This window comes from Ursus americanus, chromosome 30, assembly GCF_024610735.1.
Source record: "Ursus americanus isolate L20-20 chromosome 30, mUrsAme1.1.p, whole genome shotgun sequence".
Lineage (NCBI taxonomy): Eukaryota > Metazoa > Chordata > Mammalia > Carnivora > Ursidae > Ursus > Ursus americanus.
In genome coordinates this window covers 286,778-308,039 of record NC_142156.1, presented here as the reverse complement: position 1 = coordinate 308,039, position 21,262 = coordinate 286,778, and the positions used below count along the sequence as shown (strand labels likewise).

At 50.0% G+C, this 21,262-nt stretch overlaps 1 protein-coding gene across 1 annotated transcript in view; it reads right to left on the bottom strand.

Moving 5' to 3' along the window:
• The window catches only part of LOC148107420 (small G protein signaling modulator 1-like), an 82,346-nt gene that overhangs the window by 3,944 nt on the left and 57,140 nt on the right, over positions 1-21,262 (bottom strand). The window contains 10 exon segments of the mRNA XM_087857151.1: positions 659-741; positions 2,665-2,789; positions 4,735-5,309; positions 5,312-5,321; positions 6,670-6,738; positions 8,221-8,403; positions 12,289-12,417; positions 15,980-16,125; positions 18,046-18,110; positions 20,477-20,615. Of these exon segments, the coding sequence (XP_087713277.1) occupies positions 659-741; positions 2,665-2,789; positions 4,735-5,309; positions 5,312-5,321; positions 6,670-6,738; positions 8,221-8,403; positions 12,289-12,417; positions 15,980-16,125; positions 18,046-18,110; positions 20,477-20,615 (1,524 nt within the window).

The window sequence follows — 21,262 nt, the reverse complement described above, 5'->3', positions numbered from 1 at the left end:
TCAAATGCCATTTCCTCGTCAATTAAGATGACCATGTCATTTTTGTCCTTAATTCTATTAGTATAGTGAATTACATGGATTCATTTTCATTCGTTGAACCAGCCTGCGTTTCTGGGATAAATCCCATTTGGCCATGGTATATAGTCCTACTATATCTTGCTGGATTCAGTTTGCAAGTGTTTTGCTAAGGATTTTTGTCTTTATATTCATAGAGGACATCAGTCTGTAGTTTTCTTTTCTTGTGACATCTTTGTCTGGTATAGGTATCAAGGTACCAATGGGTCCTCATATAAGGAATGGTCTTATAGAGTGAGTCGGAACGTATTCCCTCCTATTCTACCTTTTGGAAGAGTTTGTGAAGAACTGGTATTAATTCACCAGTGAAGACATCTGGGCCTGGGTTTTTCTTTGTTCCCATTCACGTTTGTACAATCAGTGGCTAGCGAAGGCCTGGAGGGGTGTTGGGCACCTGGCGATAAGTGTTGGCTAATGTGGAACGAACTTTTTATTTTACTAGGACCTTGGTGTGGTCACCAACAGGTCCTCTGAGCACCTGCACTGACCCATTCCATGGAGTCACAAAATGAGGTTCACATCCCCTCCTCTGCAGTAGGGAGAAAATTGCACCCCTGGCCCTGAGTGGGGAGGACATACTCACCGTCATCCAGGATGACCAACAGTGGAGCCAGGAGGTCACGTATGCCCTGGACATAGCCGATCTCAATGTGCTGCCAGATGTAGCTTCAAGAGAGACAAGGGGCCCAAGGATGGCACTCACGACCTGTCTCTCCAACCCGCTCGTCCTCTCCCTCCTCCCTGACGCAGTTCCCCACCCCTCACCTGGACCACTCATTCCTTCAGCTCCCACCTTCATTCCCTTCCCCCATCTGACACGCTTCAAATATCCTATTCTCAGGCACCACGATGGCCTTCCTAAAGCCCAACTCAAAGCACCACATGTTCACAGGCCCCCCACTATGACAAGACAACATGTAAACCCCTTCGCTGGGGGTACACGGCATTCACTGTCTCCTCCCCATCACAGCCCCACCACCTCCTGGTACTTCCTCCTCTCAGGCACACATTCATGCCCCTGTGCTTTGCCCTAGCAGTTCTGTGCCTGGAGTTCCCATCTGCCCCCTTAATAATAACTAATATCTACTGAGCATTTACTGTATACTCAGCCACTAAAAATGTATTACACCATGAAATTCTCAAAATAATCATATGAGAAAGGTATTATCATATCCCGTTTTACAGATGAGGAGACTGAGGCCAGAGACACAAGTGACATGCATAGAGTCATACACCTAATAATAAATGGCAGAGGCAGGATCTGAACCCAGGTGGCCTCACCACAGAGTACATATATGCCAAGTGGTTTCTTGAGTCTCTCCTAATTTTGTCAAAGGCCATCTTGAATGTCACCTCCTCTGTGAGGCCTTCCATGATTTCTTCCAAGGCCATAACCCAGAAAAGGTTGGTTTATCCTTCCTTCTTCCCCAGCACCTTTTCATTTTAATGTAACATACTATATTAAAGTTCATTATATTTGTATCTCCTCAACTCAATTTTGAGAGGCAATGATTGCTTAGGAGACTGTAAAATAGAATAGTTAAGGGATAGTACTTATTAATAAAAATGAGTTAGAGCAGGGATTGGCACACCTTTCCTGAGAGGTCCGGATAATAATTATTTTCAGCTTTGCACGCCGTGCGTTCTCTGTCTCAACTACTCAACTCTGCAGAAGCAATCATAGAGACTATGCGAACGAATGGGCATGGCTGGGTTCTAATAAAGCTTTATTTACAAAAACGAGTGGTGGGCCGGATTTGGCCTGTGGGCTACACTAGTATAGCCCTAACCCTGAGTTAGAGCAGCCTGGAGAGATGCCCACGATGCATGATTAAGTGTATAAAGCAATTCGTAGAAGACAGAGTATTAATCCCATATAGATAAAATAAAAAAACATTAAAACACATATGTACTCATGTGATATTATATAATACACACTATATTATGTTATTTTACACATAAATATACACATGGCTTGGGAGGATGTTTACTCAATTGTTAGCAGTAGTTTCTTCTAGGCGAGGGGGCATTATGACTGGAGAGGGAAGCAGCTTCTCTTTAGACCTTAGGAACTTGTGGTTTCGCTGGGTGATTGAGGTTTTTAATAAGCCTGAGTTACCTTCTTATTTTAAGAAAGAAAATATTCAGTATGTAGTGAAAAGTAATGAGAGGCTCCAGGTCTTGGCTTAAGGAAACAAAGCACAAGACTCTGGAGCCCGAGAGACGTGAGTACGAGCTCCTGCTCAGCCAACTGCCCGCTGGGGGACGGGAGCAAAGCGCTGGCCTTCAACCTCCATCTCCTCCCCTGTGGACGGGGGTAACACTTCACCCCACGGGCTTGCTGTGAGGACGAGATGAAACAGTGTTTAGTGAAGGGCTCAGGAGAGTGCCTGTATACAGTAAGTGCTTAATAAATGCTCCCTGTTGTGATCATTGCTCGGATTGTTATCTTATTGTCAGCGTGGGCTGGTGTAAACGCCAGGTGGGCAAGGTGCCAGGGGCAGAGGCTGCCGTCCGGCTGGGCTCCCTGTGAGCCCCGTCTCTGCCACCCCTCCCGCCCCCCCCCCGCAGACCTCCCCATCCCCCCACCTGCACATGATGTTGCACAGCTTCTCCAGGTTGGCGGGCGTGAAGTACCAGTAGTTGCGGTCACACCTCTGCACGTCCTTCTCGATGCGGTGCAGGTTCACCGTGTACAGGTCCAGGAGCTCCGGCTGCAGACCCAGGGGACGGGGAGGAAGGAACAGTTACACCCCAACTCCTCCCAGAGGTGGGATTCCAAGGGTTCTCCCTCCTCCCTCCTCGCCCTCTCCTGCTGCCACTGAAAAGCATGCCCTCTCCCTGGCCCGGGTGGGTGTTCGATTTCGTTTCTGTTGTTTCCCCCGAAAGCCTCTTTTCACTTTGTGGGATGGAAGTTCTTTTAGCTTTTCTCCCTTCTATAAAACAGAACAATTCTCTAAGGTGCACAGACGAATAGTCCCCGTTGAGTGGACGAGGGTTATAACCAGCTGGAGGGGCAGCGACCCTCCCCCACTGAACACCGGACAGGAAGAAGGGAGGAAGCGAGCGGGAGTCTGGTTCCCACCATATGCTGGACTTACTGCCTTGACCCCACCTGATGAAAAGGTCCAATGATATGGCAAGAAAAATACGGAACATTCCAAGGCCAAAATTTAACCCAGAAAGGCAAGAAAATACCAAATCTGGCTTCTGCCTTGAAGGAAGCTTCCAAATTGGCAAAACATAAGCTTGGGTTGAATGGTTTTGGGGTCTTTCTCCCCTAAGGTAAGGAATCTAATAAGAGACTTTCCTGCATGAAGGTGGGACCCCCTCAAAAGCCCCATCCCTGGTAAGGGAACCCCGGAAGAAAAACTAACATTTGGGTTCTCAAGGACAGCTGCCTGTTTTGAATCAAGGTGTCAGATGAACTGTAAAATAGATCTCTCTGGATAATTAACAGCTTTGAATCAGATTTACAACATACACAGGTGCATAATTCAAAAGCAAAAGTAACCTCCATGTACAGGTGGAGAAAAATCTAAGATGACAGCTATCCATTGGGAGCAGTGGACCGGGGAAGGCCACTGGAGAGACTTCGCGAGACATACAAATGAACAGAAAACCTCATGTGTCCGCAGTGTTCCAGGAGAGATTTAGAAAACTGGCAGAGTGCGGAGGCTGGGGGCATGGAGTGATGACCCATACGTAGCAAACGTAGGAAAAGACAACAGAGATAAGGAAATCAAAATGCATCCGGGGAAAACAAAATTGTTTTTGTAGGAAAGAAAAAGAAATAGTGCTTCCTACGTGGTGTATACATTCTGTTGTTATACGAGTGTGAACAAGAGCCATTTAACTGAAATCATTGTAACTGTAGTGGATGGATGGGGATGGGAAGGTGTCACTTATGGGGCGAGGGTGTGGGTGTGGAATGTCTGGAATTGCAGAAAAAAAGGGGAAAAAAAAGATCAAGAAGTAGCAATACAAGTATGTTATTTACGGACACAGGGGTAAACACCAGATAACTTGGGCAGAGTAAGTAACCACTATGACCTCTGGGGAGGGCTCCACGGGGGCAGGTGGGGGGCACTTCTGATTTCCTATTCAGCCTTGTCTGTTTGACTCTACAAACTATGGGCATGTGTATCTTAGATAGAAATAACAAGTTCTTCAAAGGAAAATGGAAACACAACTCCTGGCTCCGAAAACCTCCCGTTCAGTTGACATCCTTTGGCTTGGACCTTCTGGCAAGAAAGCAAACTTGAGGATTTAAAGGACGTTGGACCTGATCGTACGCCAAGATACTCATCCTCAAGGCTGCTATTGACTGAGAGGTCACCGCATGTCAGGCATGGAGGACCGGACTCACTAATTCTGAGAACAGCTCAAGAGAGAAGGTACTCGACTGATAGGGAAACTGAGGCTCAGAGACATGAAGTGGCGTGCCTCAGCTGGGATTGAACCTGGGGTGGTTTGAACAGCAGAGCCTGGTATGATATTGTCCTCCCTCCCAAAGGGGCTTTTCCAGTGCAGCCTCTGTGCCTGGGAAAATGTAACAGAGCAGAGGTCGTGCTGGGAAACTGAGGCTTGTGGGACACGCCCACCCTCCCGCAGCTGTTAGGTGAGAACACGGAGTGGAGGAGAATCCTGGTGACTTACAGAGTAAGTGACGCCGCTGGAGGACACGGGTGATGCCTCGTTGTTGGCAGAAACGGCCACGGCCAGAGAAGCCAGGGCGGGGAAGAGACTTTCCATCTCGGGTTCTTCTGAGAGCTTGTCCTCACTGTCCACCTGGCTGTGCTTCTCCACCTCACCGCCCCCCCAGCCCTCCATGGCAGCCCCCTCCACGGGCAGGGCCACGTCCATGCTGCCGGTGAAGGACATGAACTCGTCCATGCTCTTGTTGGCGAGGAGGTCGCTCTCCAGGCTGTCCTGCATGGCCAGCTCCTCATGGGGGGCCTCATCCCAGGAGGTGGTGGCCTCACTGCTCTGCCCGTTCTCCACGCTGCTGTCCCCAGGCCGAAGTGCCAGGGGGGCATTCTGTTGGGTGTCCATGACACTGTCTTCTGTGCTCAGGCTGGGCTCCGAGTGCTCCGAGAGGCCCGAGGAGACGTTGTGGGAGGAGGGATGGCCAGAGTCTGGGAAACAGGTGCCATTCACCAGGTTCCCATTGGGGATCTTGGGCTGTTTCTCCTCCAACCTGCCTTCTGCCTCGACTTGCTCCACTTTGTCACAGACTCAAACACCTGAAGACGAGGTGCACAAAAACAGACAGACAGAGAATGTCCCCTGTGGCCTGGTTCCAGCAGCCGCCTAAATATCCATCAGCAGGGGACTGGTTCAAATATGGAACATGCACGTGGAATACTATACAGTTGGGGAAAAGGATGGGGTGGAACCAGGTATGATACAAGCTCCCGCTGTGAAAAATAAAAAAAGTGACCTATTGCATGGAAATGCATAGAATAATCCAGAAATAAGGAAGCACTGAAATTGCCTGAGGAGAGAGTACTAGGGAATTCAAGTGGCAAGGAGCGTAACTTTCATCACACAAAATGATAGGCACATAGTTTTTAAAGCAAAAAATTGGTTAAAAACAGAAGGAACAGGCTAGAAACAGCATAGTATATCCACGTGCTTGGCTGTTACGGATTAATTTTCAAAAGTACTTTGATAATGTATGAACTACCATGGAAAAGCCTCCAGGATACATCTCAAAGATTGTTCTGTGGTTCTTTGTGTCCTGAGGTCAGATCCTATCAAGGATGTAAGACCATGTTCCAAGGGAACACGAAGTATTTCTTCTCTGTGTGTTTATGTCACCAATCTGATTTGCTGTTAAAATCACGTTTTTGGTTTTTCAAAATTTCTTCTAGATTCAACTGTTTTAAATTATGCAAAAAAAAAAATGTCCCTAACTCCAAAGTTGGAACTAGGAAACAAGGGCTATTCAGGGAAATGTAGCTTCTTTTCCTGAGCCCTCCCTTGACTCCTGCAGGCGACCATTCTGATTCATTTCTGGCTTATTCATCCATTGTTTTTGAAAATAGGTATATTAATATTAATATTCCCTCTTGTTAAGCAAGAGGTGACATAGTACACCTATTTTGGGGGCTTTGCTTTTTTATTTAATATCACGTGAGACGAGTTAACATTTCACTGAATAAAATGGAAAGCTGTGGACCAACACACATGATGGCATTTATGTAGAAATTTTCAAAAATTACCAAACATTGCAATATGTCCTCTATATACCGTGTACATATTTCTGTGTACGTACAGGCAATCAGTAGGGTCTGACAGCACACACAGCAAAATGATGCTATTTCTAGGGAGGGCAAGTGGGTATTAGGAATGATCAAAGCCAAATTTAGCTTTTTCTGCAATACTTTAATTTTTTACAGGGAGAAGAGATTCATATATTACTTGTGTGCCTAAAAACTCCATTTTTAATGCTAGCATGAAAAGCTAAAACAAATAAACCCTAGGTGACCTATAGATGATGGACCTCCCATCCCTTTACTCCAGGTTGGAGGGAGAGGGTGGGTGGGGGAAGGGAAGGATGGGGAAGGGGCGGGGCCTCTGGAAGGTCACCTGTGTGCTGCTGCTGGAGTCACTCTGCAGGCGGACATGCTGGCGGCCTGAACTGCAGCTCTGGGAGGACTGATAGAAAAAGGGGCCGAGAGAGCAGGGGTGAGGCTGTATCCCGGCTCTGGGGCCCTGCTCTCAGCTCAGGCAGGGATTCTGTAAGTGCGGCCTCATCTCTATTCCTGACTTGGGCAGGTCCCTTCAGGGCCTCAGCCTCCTATCTGTACAATGAGAGTGGGGGGGGGTATCCCTCTGCTCCCTGGAGCCTCAGGGCCACACAGCAGCCAGGGGACCCCAGTTCCCACTCCTGCAACCGCAAAACCCTACCTTTAATTGCCCTGTACTTGAGACTTCCGCCTACTATTTAAGTTCAACTCCCAGTGACTGGTTGGCACTAATGGCCTGATTTTTTTATTCCTTTGTCTACATGCTTTTGCCCTTAGAACTTCTCATTCCTGCCTACTCGGCTGCGAGGCTTGGCCCTGGGACCTGCGGCAGCCCGGGGATGTGAGCAACCTTGCCAGGGCAGACGTTTAACCAGCCCTCGTGTATCTCCACTTTGTCTATGATCTGCGTTCACTATGAGAACATGCCCAGCTCTGCCTGCTGGACGATGGGACATGTGGGGCACATCCCGGTCACCCCAGACATGGCAGAGAGCCCAGCGAAGATCAAGAAACCTTTTAGCGGACCAGGCGCTGACAGCGGGCAAGAGTGAGCCCTGCCAGCCCCACTCAGAAGTGCTCCGCTGGGGCGCCTGGGTGGCACAGCGGTTAAGCGTCTGCCTTCGGCTCAGGGCGTGATCCCGGCGTTATGGGATCGAGCCCCACATCAGGCTCCTCCACTATGAGCCTGCTTCTTCCTCTCCCACTCCCCCTGCTGTGTTCCCTCTCTTGCTGGCTGTCTCTATCTCTGTTAAATAAATAAATAAAATCTTTAAAAAAAAATAAAAAAAAGAAGTGCTCCGCTGAGCCAGACCCACGAGGACACATTCAGGGCTCATTGTCAGAAGTCACTGACTTTTGGTGGTCGCTTGCTATGCTGTGCAGCGTGACTGCTGGCAACCCGATGAGTATGCCTCGCTGGGGAAGAGAATTAACCTTGTTCTCAGCTCCTTCTTTGGGCTGCCAAGCCGGCGCTTCGGTGAGGGCGGAGAGGTGTGATGTGGCCACGGGAGCGTTCCCGACATTCCAGAACGCGGTGCTCAGCGCGCATGTGCCGAATATGTGAAAGTCGAGCGCTGTGCCAGGCGCTTTGTATGCACGATCTCACGTGAGCTGCACACAAACTTCCCCTATGCCAGTGGGTGTTCCCTTTAACAGATGTGGAAATTGAGGCCCGGAAGTAAAGGTGCTTGCTGGAGGCCCCGCAGCCAGAAAATGGTGAGGCTGGATTCCAGTGCAGGTCTCTCGAACTCCAAGGTCACCTCCCACCCACATGCTAGGGGTGACAGCTCCAGACAGCCGTCACCGTCCCTACAAGAGCTACACGGAGCAGATCCCTGCCTTTACCGCCCCTCCCCCACCCCCGTGCTCCCAGATGGGTGCCGCCCATCACCTCGTTGCTGATGGTAGCGTCCCTGTGCCTCATCTGGTGCAGGTGGCCGTCCAGGCTGGCCCCTGACGAGCATTTGGCCAAGGCAGCCGCGTGGGACTCCCGCTCCCTCTGCCGCACGATCGCCTCACAGCCCAGCCATTCGGCCATGGTCTGCGCATAGCACGCGTGAATCTGCTCGTCCACCTGCCGGGGCAGAGACAAGGTCAGCCCTGGGGAGAGCCAGCCCAAGCCAGACGAGGACGCCAGCTCCGACCTGGGAGCCTGAGCCCCAGAGACACCCCAGATGTCATGGACATCCAACGGACACCCACTATGTGCAGGGCACCGGCTGGGCCCTGAGGGTACACAAACGTGCGTGAGGCTGCATCTTTCTTTCAATGTTCCCTTCCTCCCTCCTATTCATTCATTCATTCATTCATTCATTCATTCACACATTCAAATATCCGTGGAGCCAGGGAGCATACTAAGCCCAGGGCGTACTGAAGTGAGAGGACTGTTTCTTTCCTTTCTTATTACCTTCTCTCCTTCCTCATTCACTCATTCACCCCTAATTCGGGAGGCACCTACAATGTGCCAGGTACCCACTCCACCACCCGTCCACCCTCCCCCCCCCCACATTTACTGAGGGCCTCCCACGTGCCCTGTGCAGGGCCAGGTGCCGAGGATACAAAGATGAACAAAACTGACCCCTCCCTTTACTTACAGGAGGACTACAGATTTCAAGCATTTCCCTTGTGGCATGTCAGCGGATGGGAGGGTAGCTGGCCTTGTTCCTGATACACGGCCTGGGTAACCGAGGCTCTGAATCAGCCCGGCCTCTGGGCACAAGTCGGGACAGACAGGCTGATCTAAGTAAGGGTGTGGACAGGCATGAAGACAGAAGGCAGGGAGCTTGCTCCGTGTCCAGGTTGGGAGGGGTGGGGAATCCTTTAGCTATTCAGGGCTTCCAGAGAGAGACTCAGGGTCCACCCTGCCCAAGGCCTGTCCTCCCTCCCACGGACTTCCAGAAGATTCATCCCAGCATACCTCCCCATTCCCACTGCCTTTCTAGGCTAGGTTTCCATGACCCTGCACCAGGACGACCCCAGCAGCCTCCTTCCCGGTGCCTGCTTGTCCCAGCCTGGCCCCTCCTATGAGTTTACCCCTCAGCAGCCTCCTCTTTTTTCCTCCCCAGCCCCACCTCTCACTGTCACCCCCACCCTCCTGTCCTTTATGTGCCAGCCACCATGTCCACCATGCCCTTCCCGCCCCTCCCCACACAGATACACACACACACTGCATTATGCACGAGTCTCCCCTTGGGCTTAGCTCTGGCTGGCCCCTGTTCCTAGAGGCCCTGCCTCACCCCCATGGCCTGGAAAGAGAGCAGGTAAGCCTTCTGCCTGGTAGAGGTGCCTCCTATGCGCTCTTACAACCCTGGGTTTGCCTCCATCGGACTCTGCACGACCCCCACTAACCTGGCAAGGACCTCGTCTAACGCACCGCTGGGTCCCCGGTCCCAAGCACAGGGCCTGGCACACCAGAACGCTGTTCCTGTTCACCGGGAGCCCAGCAGGCAAGGGGGTGAGGTGTGGCAGGGGCCTCCCGCTATTTCCGAGACGATTTCAGACAGTTCACTGGCATGGGGTCTTATCATACAGAATCACGGTGTGATTTCTATTTTCAGCTCCCCTTTAACTTTTCAGATTACGGGGAAGGTCAGTCTGGTGCTACAGTGTCTTGAACACCTCCTATCACACTTCAGAAACCCCCTCCTGACAAAGAGAGAGCTGGCCTCAGGCAGGCTACGGCATCTGCGTGGAACTGAATTATGTCCTTTTGTCATATCCTATTTGTTTTTATGGTTTCCTTCTATTACGCAAGTCATGTCAGTTTTCCATTGATGGCAGGGATACCAAATATCTTTTTAAATAAGCTATATACATAGTGAGTCAACTTACTGACAAATGTATAATAGCACAGGTGGTACTCGGATATGGAATGTTAATACCACCAGGTTTTAAGAACTTAGTATGAATAAAAGAATGCAGAATCTCTCGATAATTTTTATATTGACTACAGGCTGAAATGGTAATATACTGGGTATGTTGGGTTAAATAAAATGTATTATTAAAATTACTTTCACCTTGATAAAATGATACAGACCTACCCATACACACACACACACACACGCACACACACGCGTGTGCACACACACGAGATACTGCAGAAGCTGGTGAAGTCCTAGTGAGGCCTGTAGTCAAGGGAGCTCTATGGTGCCCACGCTAACGTACCGGTTTTGATAATGAGCTACTGTTCTAGGCGATGCTTCCATTGGGTACGGCAGGACCTCTTTGTCACAGTTTTTGCAACTTCTTGTGAACTTATCATTTGTAAAAATATTTATGGGCATCTGTTCCTTTCTACTTTCTGAAACAGGACTACTAAAGCATTAACCGAACACTCAGGATCAACGTAGGTGCCCCGGTGTGCTATCGGCTGGAGACGACTCACAGCAGGGTAGCATTAGACCAATGCAACGGAACGGGAATCCACACTAACGGGCCCAACTGATTGCTGACAGGGACACAAAAGCAGTTCAGTGCAAGAAGGATGGCCATTTTGTCGAATGGGGCTGAAGCCGCTGGACGTCAAAGGCAAACAATGAACCCCGACCTCAACCACTCCCTGTATACACAAAGGAACTCAAAATGGATCACAGACATAAGTGTAACACGTGCAACTATAAAACTTTGAGAAAAGAAACATAAGAGAAAATCTTCGGAATCTAGGGCTAACTAAGCAAAACGTTCTTAGACTCGACACCAAAAGCTCAATGTACATGAGGAAAAATTGGTAAACTAAACCTCATAAAAAATTTAGACATTTGTTCTGCAAAAGCCCCATTAAGAGGATGAAAAGACAAGACACAGACTGGGAGAAAATACTTGCAAACCATTTATCCAACAGAGAAGGAATATCTGGAGTGTATTAAGAACTCCCGAATGCAACAGTAAAAACCCGAACAATTCAGCTAGAGAATGGACAAACGACGTGAGCAGACACCTCACCAAAGATACCCAGATGCCAAGTAAGCGTGTGCAAAGATGTTCACTGTCACTGGCCATTTGGGAAATGCAAATTAAAACCACAATGAAACCTCCTTGACACCTGTCTGAGTGACTAACGTAAAAAACAGCAACGAGACCAAAACTCCAGGGAGGGTGCAGGTGTGGCTCACTCGGATATTGCGGGTGGGAAGAGAACACAGCTCAGCCGCTGCAGAAGCTGGACAGTTTCTCCCAAAACTAAGCATGCATAGTGTGCGTCCCAGCATTGTACCCTTGAGCGTTTAATGATGACTTACACTCCCACGAAAACACGAATGTTCACTGCAGCTTTCTTTGTAATAGCCCAAACCAGGACAAAACCCACCTATCCGCCGACAGATGGATAGTCAAACTGTGATTCACCCAGGCCGTGGGACACCATGGAACTCTTGGCCATAGAAAGGACAGACTGCCAGGGGATTATGCTGAGTGAAAAGGTCAATCCCAAAAGGTTAGATACGACATGATCCCATTTCTACAACATCGTCCAAATGACAAAGTTGCAGGAAGGAGGAACAGACTGGTGGTTGCCAAATGTTAGGCCAGGAGGTGGGGCTCAAAAAGGGTAACACGAGGACCCTGGTAGCACCGGAAGTGTTCAGTATGTTGACTGGGGTGGTACACACACACACACACACACACACACACACACACACACACACACACACGTCAATGCCCTGGTTGTGATACTGTATTATAGTTTTGTAAGATGCTACCATTGGGAGAAATTGGATAAAGGATATGCGAGACCCTTCTGCATTATTTCTTGTAACTATGTGAATCTATAATTATCTCCCAAAATAAAATTTTAAGCAATGGCATCTGTGGCTTGCATTGTATTTCTACCGGACAGCCCCGCCCTGGGGTTTCCTGGCTCCCCCACGTTCCCCTGCCCCATCTTGGTCCAGCATGAAACCAGAGCACCCCCAGCCCCACCTTTTGCTGCCAAAGACCCCACTGCCCATCAGGGGCAACCAACCTCCTTCCTTTCTGCCTCTGTCATCCCGAACTGGTAGTGGCCCAGGAGGAAGGGCCACACAGCCTTGCGGATCTCTGGCTGGATGCCGCCATAGGAGATGAGATGTAGCAGCTCCCGTTCCTCGTAGCTCTGTGGTAGGTGGCAGGAAGTAAAGGGTTGGTCAACAGAAAACCAGAAGGAGGGCTCCGTGACCTGGCAGCCCTACTTCTCAGACCTGGCCTTTAGAGATCATGCTGTGAATAAGCAAAGCTGTGTGTACCGGGACAGCCATCCTGGCATCATATGGGAAAACCCCCAACTGCCCGCTGACGGAGGAACAACGGATCCCTACATGGGAACACCACATCGAAAGGGCAGGAGGAGAAAGGGCAGGACGCGCTATCCGTGAGAACTTACACAAAAAGATGTTCAAAGTGTATTATTAGGTGGAAAAAAATCCCAAGAGGCGGAACATATCTAGTGTGAACCCATTTTTTTGCAAAAAATCCCAAAAGGTCAGTATAGAATGAACGAACATTTCTACTGAATTTTTAGTCGATGTTGTGCATTGTGTCGATATGGCAGCATGAGTTCAAAGTTATTAACCTTGATTCAGCTCAAAGAAAATTGCTTAAAAGCAAATCAATCCCAAATGAACATTTCCAGCTGGTTCTTCATGCACTATGACTCCTGTGCACACTAAGACGACTTTAACAACTGTTTGCTGTATTGTCCAATAGATTTACTCTCTTTTCAAAAATTCACTTTCAGGCAAAGACTTTGCAGTTATAATTAGTCATGCTGGGCACCCAGCAGGCCCAATCTGTTCATGTTTGTGTGTGTGTGTGTGTGTGTGTGTGTGTGTGTGTGTGTGTGTGTGTGTGTATGGAAAGTACCAATGACTACTAGAAAGCTACTCTGAAGGGTAGTAGGGTTCTGTTTCCTCCTATCTCTTTACATTCCAAAATTACAAGCATGTGTGACATTTTTTAAAAGTAAGCTCAATGCCCAGCATGGGGCTCAAACTCACAACCCTGAGATCAAGAGTCACATGCTCTACTGACTGAGCCAGCCAGGCATCCCACTGATTTTACATCTTAATGCACGTCTTAGATGTACCCAACCACAATGGCAAAACCAGCCATTCTTTTGTCTTTGTTGGAAATTTTAACTTGTATTCTGCAGACAGCCTTGTCAAAGCTGCTTAAAATCCGAGAACTATTTGTGTCCGAGGCTTTAAACGCTTCATTAAAAAGCCACCTGCTTGGGTCCTGGAGCCCACAGCTGGACTCCATTTCCCAGCCTCCCTTGCAGTTAGGTGTGGCCACGTGATGAGGCGCTGGCCAATGGGATCTGGCAGGATGTGCTATAAGCCATTTCCAGGCCAGGGCTTTAAAGGAGCAAGTGTACTCCCTTCAGACTCTGCATCCCCCCATTAACCCTGGAGGATGGTGGGGCCATGAGAATGAAAGGCCCCTGAACCTCTGGAGGGAGGACAAATGCCCACTCGCCAGGAATGCCCACCTAGGACTCCTCACGGAGCAAGAAACATACCCCATGATGTCAAGCAACTGAAAAAGTGGGGACATTTGTTATACTGCTGCTCAGTCCACCCTAATACAACAATGCAACCAAGAAGGGTAAAAATACGGCCCATTTGTGAAAGGACTGCAAAAGTGTTAGACGAAAATTTTTCATTTTTGACTAATTTATTTGATCAACCAACTTGTACTTAGACTAGTACCTTCCAAACTGGGGGGATCACTGAAGCGTTTGGGGAACTTCCAAAAAATATAAATTCTTGGGCTCCACTCCCAGAGATGCTAAATCAGTAACACTGGAGTGGAGCCCAGAAGTCTATATCTTTCGAATTCCTCAGGAAATGTGCACTCTCCCAGGCCCCCGGGGATTATGAACACTGTGACTTTTTTGAGAAAGTAAGCTGGCATATCTATTTAAATTTTAAATGCGTATCAATCAATTTCTAGGAATCTACCCCTGAAATAAAAGCACTAGGCAGAATGGTATGTGCTTATGAAGATGTTGACTGGAGCACTGTTTGAAATAGTTTTTAAAAAGAGAAAGAGCCCCGTTGTCTATCATTAGGGGAAGATTTGAATAAATTATGGGCTACTCATCTGTGAGGTGTTAAGGTGCTAGCATTTAGGACTTCACCTACAGATCTGAAAGACGTCTTTTTTTTTTTTTTAAAGATTTTGTTTATTTGACAGAGAGAGAGACAGCCAGCGAGAGAGGGAACACAAGCAGGGGAAGTGGGAGAGGAAGAAGCAGGCTCATAGCGGAGGAGCCGATGTGGGGCTCGATCCCAGAACACCGGGATCACGCCCTGAGCCGAAGGCAGACGCTTAACCGCTGTGCCACCCAGGCGCCCCTGAAAGACGTCTTTGATATAAACTGAAATTGTTGCTTAAAATACAAATATAACATCACCTCATTTTAAAAAAATAAGAATTACAGACATATCTATGTAGACATATCTATGAATGTATAAGCACCAGAAATATACATTAGGGTCTCTACATAACTGACACTATTCATTAACTCAGGCGATCAGAACGAACGCATTGTGGCAGAAAGAAGGTAACTAAACAATTTTCGTTTTATACACCTGCATTCTTCCTTGTTTGAGTTGTCCCAGTAAGCAGGCATTCCTCCTGTTGTTCAGAAAAACAGCTAATTTTGGCCAAAAAAAAAAAAAATAACCCTTCTGTTTGTCCAGGTTTGGGAACCAGTTTGTTTCTCCCAGAGTCCCCCAGCATTCCCAAATCAATACACAGGATAGCACCTTTCCCCAGCGTGGCGAAGCCAGGCCCTCCCCAGGGCCCGGGTGGGAAGGCACCCGGCGGACTGAGCCACCGCGTTCGTCCCGCGTGGAGAAATCAGGTCTCTCTTCTGAAAGCCTGCTGCTGGCGGCAGTGAGACTAGTGTCTATCGAAATCGATTCTGCCTTCCACACCAGCCATGGAGGCACTTTTCCAACAAAGGTCCCTGTGGCCCCACACATTTGAGGGATTGTTCCATATGCTCCCCCCCCATCCCACCCACCCCCGTTTCTTGAGACCGGCAAGTGTATCAGCCTAGCCAAGGTTCTAGGAAGTGCTGCAGGGTACAGAAAAGTTGACTCATCTTGTTTCCCAAACTCTCCGACCGTGAAGCTTTTTTCCACCGTAAACACCTTCCTTGTGGGGACATTTGCCTTCTGATAAGAAAATCTTAGAAATCTGTCTCCGGGTGAAATATCTAATGGGAGGATTCTCTGGCCCTGAGGCAGAGGGGCACGTGGCGGGCTTTCCTCCGCCCAGCTGCCTCCTCTGACTTCACTACCTCCGTCACTCTAAGTAGTTCAACTGTGCTGTAAGTTCCTTCCTGCTGGGGACTTAAAGCACTTCTTGCACCACTGAGCATACAGCTGGTGCTTAATAAATGCTTGGTGATGGATTCATTCTTACTCCTTCTAGATGAGAATATGTACTTTCCATCCTCCTTGATCCTCACCCTTACAGGCAGAAGTGGGCTGTGGGTCTTGGAACTCTCAAGAAGGGAAGGGCCTTTGCGTTGGGTATGCAGAACCCAAAGGTGTCATAACAGCCTCAAGTCCTCACAAGCAGGTGGGTCTACTGCTCAGATAACCAGACGGTCCCCCCACAGGCTCTGTCTGCCCCACTGCAGACCGAGCCAGGCCAAGCCTTACTGTGCTGTCCTGAAGGTACTGCTCCCAGATCCTGGCCGTCAGCCCGTGCCCAGCATCACAGGGCGAGTCTGGAGACACGATCATGTGATTGACCAGGGCTGACAGGTGGGTCCTCACGGTGGACAGGTGTCTGCAGTAGGCAAGCCCTGGAGAGGGAGGGAGGGAAAGGGCCATCATCCACCACCCAACCCACCTTGCCTTGTCTCATGGATCTCAAAGCACTGCCCCGCCCGCAATCCCAGTGAACCCTCATGACCTAGAAAGTCCCACCATCCCTTTCTTCCAGGCGAGGAAGGGGCTCTGAGGGGCAAAATCCCTTGCTGGCCTGACTGCTTAATAGTTGGGTAAGCCTGGAGACGTCCGATCACCTTTCTTAGCCTGGGCCAGGGTGACATTATTTCTGCCAGAAGCCAAGGTATTTAATCCATGGGCAGAGGCCGGGAAGGGGCGGCAGGAAGGAGGTGGTAAGTGACCCCACAGGCTCGCTGTGCCTCTGGGTGCCTCCAATCTGTCCCAAGGGAGGAGAATGGCAGAGGTGGACGAATCTTGTGCAAAGTGCAGCTGGATAAAGAAGGCCCTGGGAGATGTACCTAGTTTGCTTTCAGAGATGGCTCTGCACTCTTAAAGGGTTTCCCACTAACCTGCTGCCCCTTACTTGCTCTGCCCTGGGCACCTGGAGGGCACAGTGCCTGGTACACAAGAGGCAATCAGCAAATGCCAGAGTGTGTTTGCTCTGCCTGTGCCCCCGCCCTCTGACTCTCCCTTATCAAGGCCCAGAGAGGACCCTTCTGGGGCCTGAGGACAGGCCCCTACCAGCAATGAGGAGGAGGAGGGGGAGGGGAAAGGAGGGGGAGGAGGAGGGAGTGACTAACACTTACACAAGCACGCACTACGTGCCAGGGAGCTGCCCGTACCTCACATACTTAACTCACTAAATTCTCATACAACCATATGAAACAGGTACTCCTATCTTCTCCACATTATAGACGGGGAAACCGAGGCACAGACTGCTTCTGTCTCCTGCCCAGGTCACACTGCTAGGAAGTGCAGAGTTGGGATTTGATCACAAGCTGCACAGCACCAGAACCTGGGCTCTTAACCACCACCAGGGACAAGCCACTGAATGCGATAACATTGTTTGAGATCCCTCTTGACCCCCAACCCTTCCTCCAGGAAGCTCTTCCATTTGGGTCCCATAAATACTCGTCCAGGGCCTGCTCCACGCCAGGCCCTGCATTAGGCACTGGGGATGGGTGATAACAGAACAGGCAAAAATCCTTGCTCTTGGGAGCTCATGCTCTCCCTGCCCCTCCAGGCACTCGGGCACACGGCTGGCCCTGCTATTCCCCAGGCCTACGCAGGATATATTAACACTTTTCTAGAATCCCTGATAATACACACGATTTATCTCCCTCATCTAGGCTGGGAGGCTGGGAAAATAAAACGTGCTAAGAATCAACACAGCGAGTGAAGGAAAACAAACAAAACAGCCTTTGAGGTCAGACAGGCCTAGGTTTGAGTCCCAGCTCTGTCCTGCATTAGCGGTGTGACCTTGGACAAGTCACTCTGCCTCCTTGTGCCTTAGCTTCCTCATATGCTAACTGGAAATAATCAGAATACCTGTATTTAAGCTTTAATTTTTAACTTCTCCTTACTCTTCTGCTTCTGCCCACAGGTGAGGGGAACGGACTTTCGCTGAGCACCCATGACATGGAATGCTGGGTGCTAGGGGTTTTATACAGGCTTCTCTTTTAATTCTGAGAACAAACCCTCTAAGGCAGGCACTGGGGATGCGATGGTGACCAACCAAACCCCTGCCACGAGGAGCCCCATCGTTGGCTGCCCTCTCTAAGAACTAGAGATAAAACTTATGCCCAGTCCCTGGTGGAGGGAGTTCAGGCTCCGAGAAGTCTGCCTAACTTCACTAAAACTAGACACATCCGGGAACTAGGGGAGCCGAGGTTCACGTGCCAGAGCCGGGCTCCTTCCCCCAATACTGATGCCATACAACAGGCATTCGATCAACGTGCCCGTAGACCACAGTGGCAAAAAAGGCCAGTACGCACATCCATAGAAGGCTCTGGAAAGGATCTGGTACTTCATGTTGTCACAGAGGAGCTTCAGCGGTGCCCTGCAGGTGGAGGAAGAGGGGACACTTAGAAAAGACCACACAGAGCCCACGTTTCCTGGAGGAGTGGAGCCCGTTACCCGGAGGGGGCAGATTAAAACCAACCAGCCAAGGGGACTCTGGGGGGACTACTGTTTCTACCCATTCGTCCACTTCACCTATCAGCTCTGGGGTCACTTTCTCCCCAACTCTCTGTGGTTTGCATGGGGCTGATTCGACCCCGTGCAGGATTCAGGCTGGAGGCACAGGCATTGGGTAAGACGTGGTCATGTGATCCGACCTGAGCCAATGAGAACGAGCCCTGGGACTTTCGTTGGAACTACGGGGAGATACACACTCTTTTCTCTGCTCGAGTTCCTAAGCCAGAGGGATGTAGGGCAGTGGCTGCTGGGATCCATTTCTGCCGCTGCATAGGAAGGGCCTGCCTGAGAATGAAACCATCACGGAGGCAGCCAGAGACAAGAGGTGAAGAAACAGAGACATTTGTGTTCTGAGCGTCTGGAACCAACCATGCCTGAAGTCACTGCACCTCTAGACTCCTCAGTTCTGCTGAGATTTTCTTCTGTATTTGAACCAGTCTGCAGTGGGTTTCTGTCACTTGTAGAAAGAGTTCTGACTTCTGAAGTGACCCAGCTAAACCAAACTGAGCCGAACTGGGACTCAGAGTCTGGCTGTTGCAAAGGAGGTGACGCCTCAGAGCTTCTCCTTGCATGGGAATTTGGGGGGGGGGCTGTTTTGGCTGAAAGAGGAGAGGGGAGTAAGGCCCTAGCACTGTTGGGGAAATCAAGGACTGCTGATGGGACTGCATTCTCACAGAGAACAGAGTGGAGGAATATCTGCATCTTTTTTTCTCAGGACATCCTGGGGACACTCAGGAAAACTCAACAAGACAGGAACAGGGGCATGGCTAAGGTGTTCCAGTTACACACATGGAGGCATTAAACATGAAAATCACCCTCGTCATGGCCTCAAGTTGGTGGGGCTCAGGCTTGCTCAGTTTACCTAAGAAGAGCACCACACGGACAGCTGTCCCACAGGGGACTTGGCTTGTGAAAGGTGATGAACTCCCCGTCACTCCAGGTGTGGAAGCAGATGCCACGAGAGGGGACACTAGGTTACAACAGCATTTTTCAATGGCCCCTGGACCACAGCCCAAGAATCACTTGGGATTTCTCCAATATGCGGATTCCTGGGCCCCGCACAGACCGACTCAATCGGGGCCCCTAAGGAAGTTGTCTGGGAACCAGTATCACCTCCCGCTGGTGATTCTGATGCACACAAACGTGGGAGACTCTCTGATTACAGGAAAGCTTCTCAAACTGAAACGTGCACACACGATCTTAGGATCCAGTGAAATGCAGATTCTGCTTCAGTAGGTCTGGCAAGATGGACTGAGATCTGCCCCAGGATGCTGCTGCAGGTCTGTGGACCACGTGCCGAAAGCAGGCCCTGGACGACTGCAAGAGTGTGATGCCAGCTCCCACCCCTTAAGCTCCTATGGCTGAAGACAGGACCACCCATGGGGCCAGGGGCCTGGCATGGAAAAAGGGGTTCCACTCTCCCCAGCCAGGCCAGGTGGGTTTGGTGGGAAACAAGACCAGTCTCATTATTGCACTGAGCAGCCCTGAAGACACATGAGATCTGTCGGCCAGGAGATAGATGATCTGGGGGGGTCTAACTTTATCCAATAAAATAAGAAGCGTCACTTAATTGAACATTTCCAGGGGCTGGGTACCACGTGCTGGCCACATTAGACCAGTATCTGATTTGTCCTTACAATAGCTATGCAAAGCAAGCATTCGTATCCCCATTCGGTGGAGAAGCAAATGGAGGCACATGTGGTTTGCAGTGAGTAGTATTGCTAGTTTCCGCCTTCCAAGAGCATGATAGGGCTGCGCTTCCTGGAATGTTGTGGATGAGGTCAATGAGGCGTGAGCAGAAAGAGTATGTGCTGCTCTCAGGGTGGAGCATTTCATTGTCCTTCAGGAGCCCCAGACCTACCTTTCCCTCTGTCACTGCGACTGGGAATATTCCAGAAGGTGTCGTTCCATCAGCCAGGCCCTTTAATGTGGTGCAAGCAGAGCCCCCAGCTGACCCACGAGAGACACACAGTACGCATGATAAATCAACCTCTGTTGTACTAAGCCATTGAGATTCCAGGACTGTTTGTTACTGCAACATAACCTTGGTTATCCTGACTGATACGTGTAAGGAAGCTAGGACTTCATGAGGCTAGGATTTAACCCAGACCTCGATGATCTCATAGCTTATGTTCCTCCTCTGAATTCAGTGCTGGGCAAGACATGGGTATCTACAAATCTTTGGCAAATCCTTCCACACCCTCCACCCACAGATTAAGCCCCTCATACCTCTCATGGTTGCAGCCATTGGACGAGCCACCATCGGCCAGGCCACTCTGTGAACAGGGTGAGCAGGAGGATTTCTGGGGGCTGGGTTGCCAAAGGGGCGGTAGGTTGCTCACGGAGACATCCATCAGGTCCTGGGGGACTGTGGTGGACAGGAGGGTCGGAGCAAGAGCCCCGGTTAAGCCTATGTGGGTCACAGAAAGCTCATCCCAAAGCAACCAGCTTGCCCCTAGGTCAGCACAGGGACAGGGAAAGACCCTGAATGTGACAGTCAGAGACAGCGACCCCAATCATTATCTGACCCAGACCTGTGAGCCCACCTGATCCAGGGAAAACCACCACCAAGATTTGGGGCCCTCAGCAGACAGGCAGAGCTGATGAGAGCTGAAGAGAGAGGAAGAAGTGGGGCATGGGGGGAAGAGAGACAGACAAGAGGGACAGACCCAGTCCCAGAGCAGGAGGCCGAGCCTCACCATGTTGTCATTCAAGCGTCCTCACAGGAGGCTGACAAGAAGGAAGAGGAGCCTGCTGGGGGCTTCTGGGGACGGCTCATAGTCCCGAGTCGCCAGAGACAGACTCTCTGGAAGACAGAGTCTACCGGGGAGACAGAAGGGAGCCTAACTCAACAGATGAGGCAGGGTGCCAAGGACGAGGGACCCAATGGAGCTCCTGCTGATGAGGCCACCTGCACTGTCCCTCATCCTGAGCCATAGGGCTCTTCCATCAACAGGTCTCAAACAGGTGGGTTACCCCCACCCAGAATCACGTGGCGGGGGGCTTCTTAAAAAG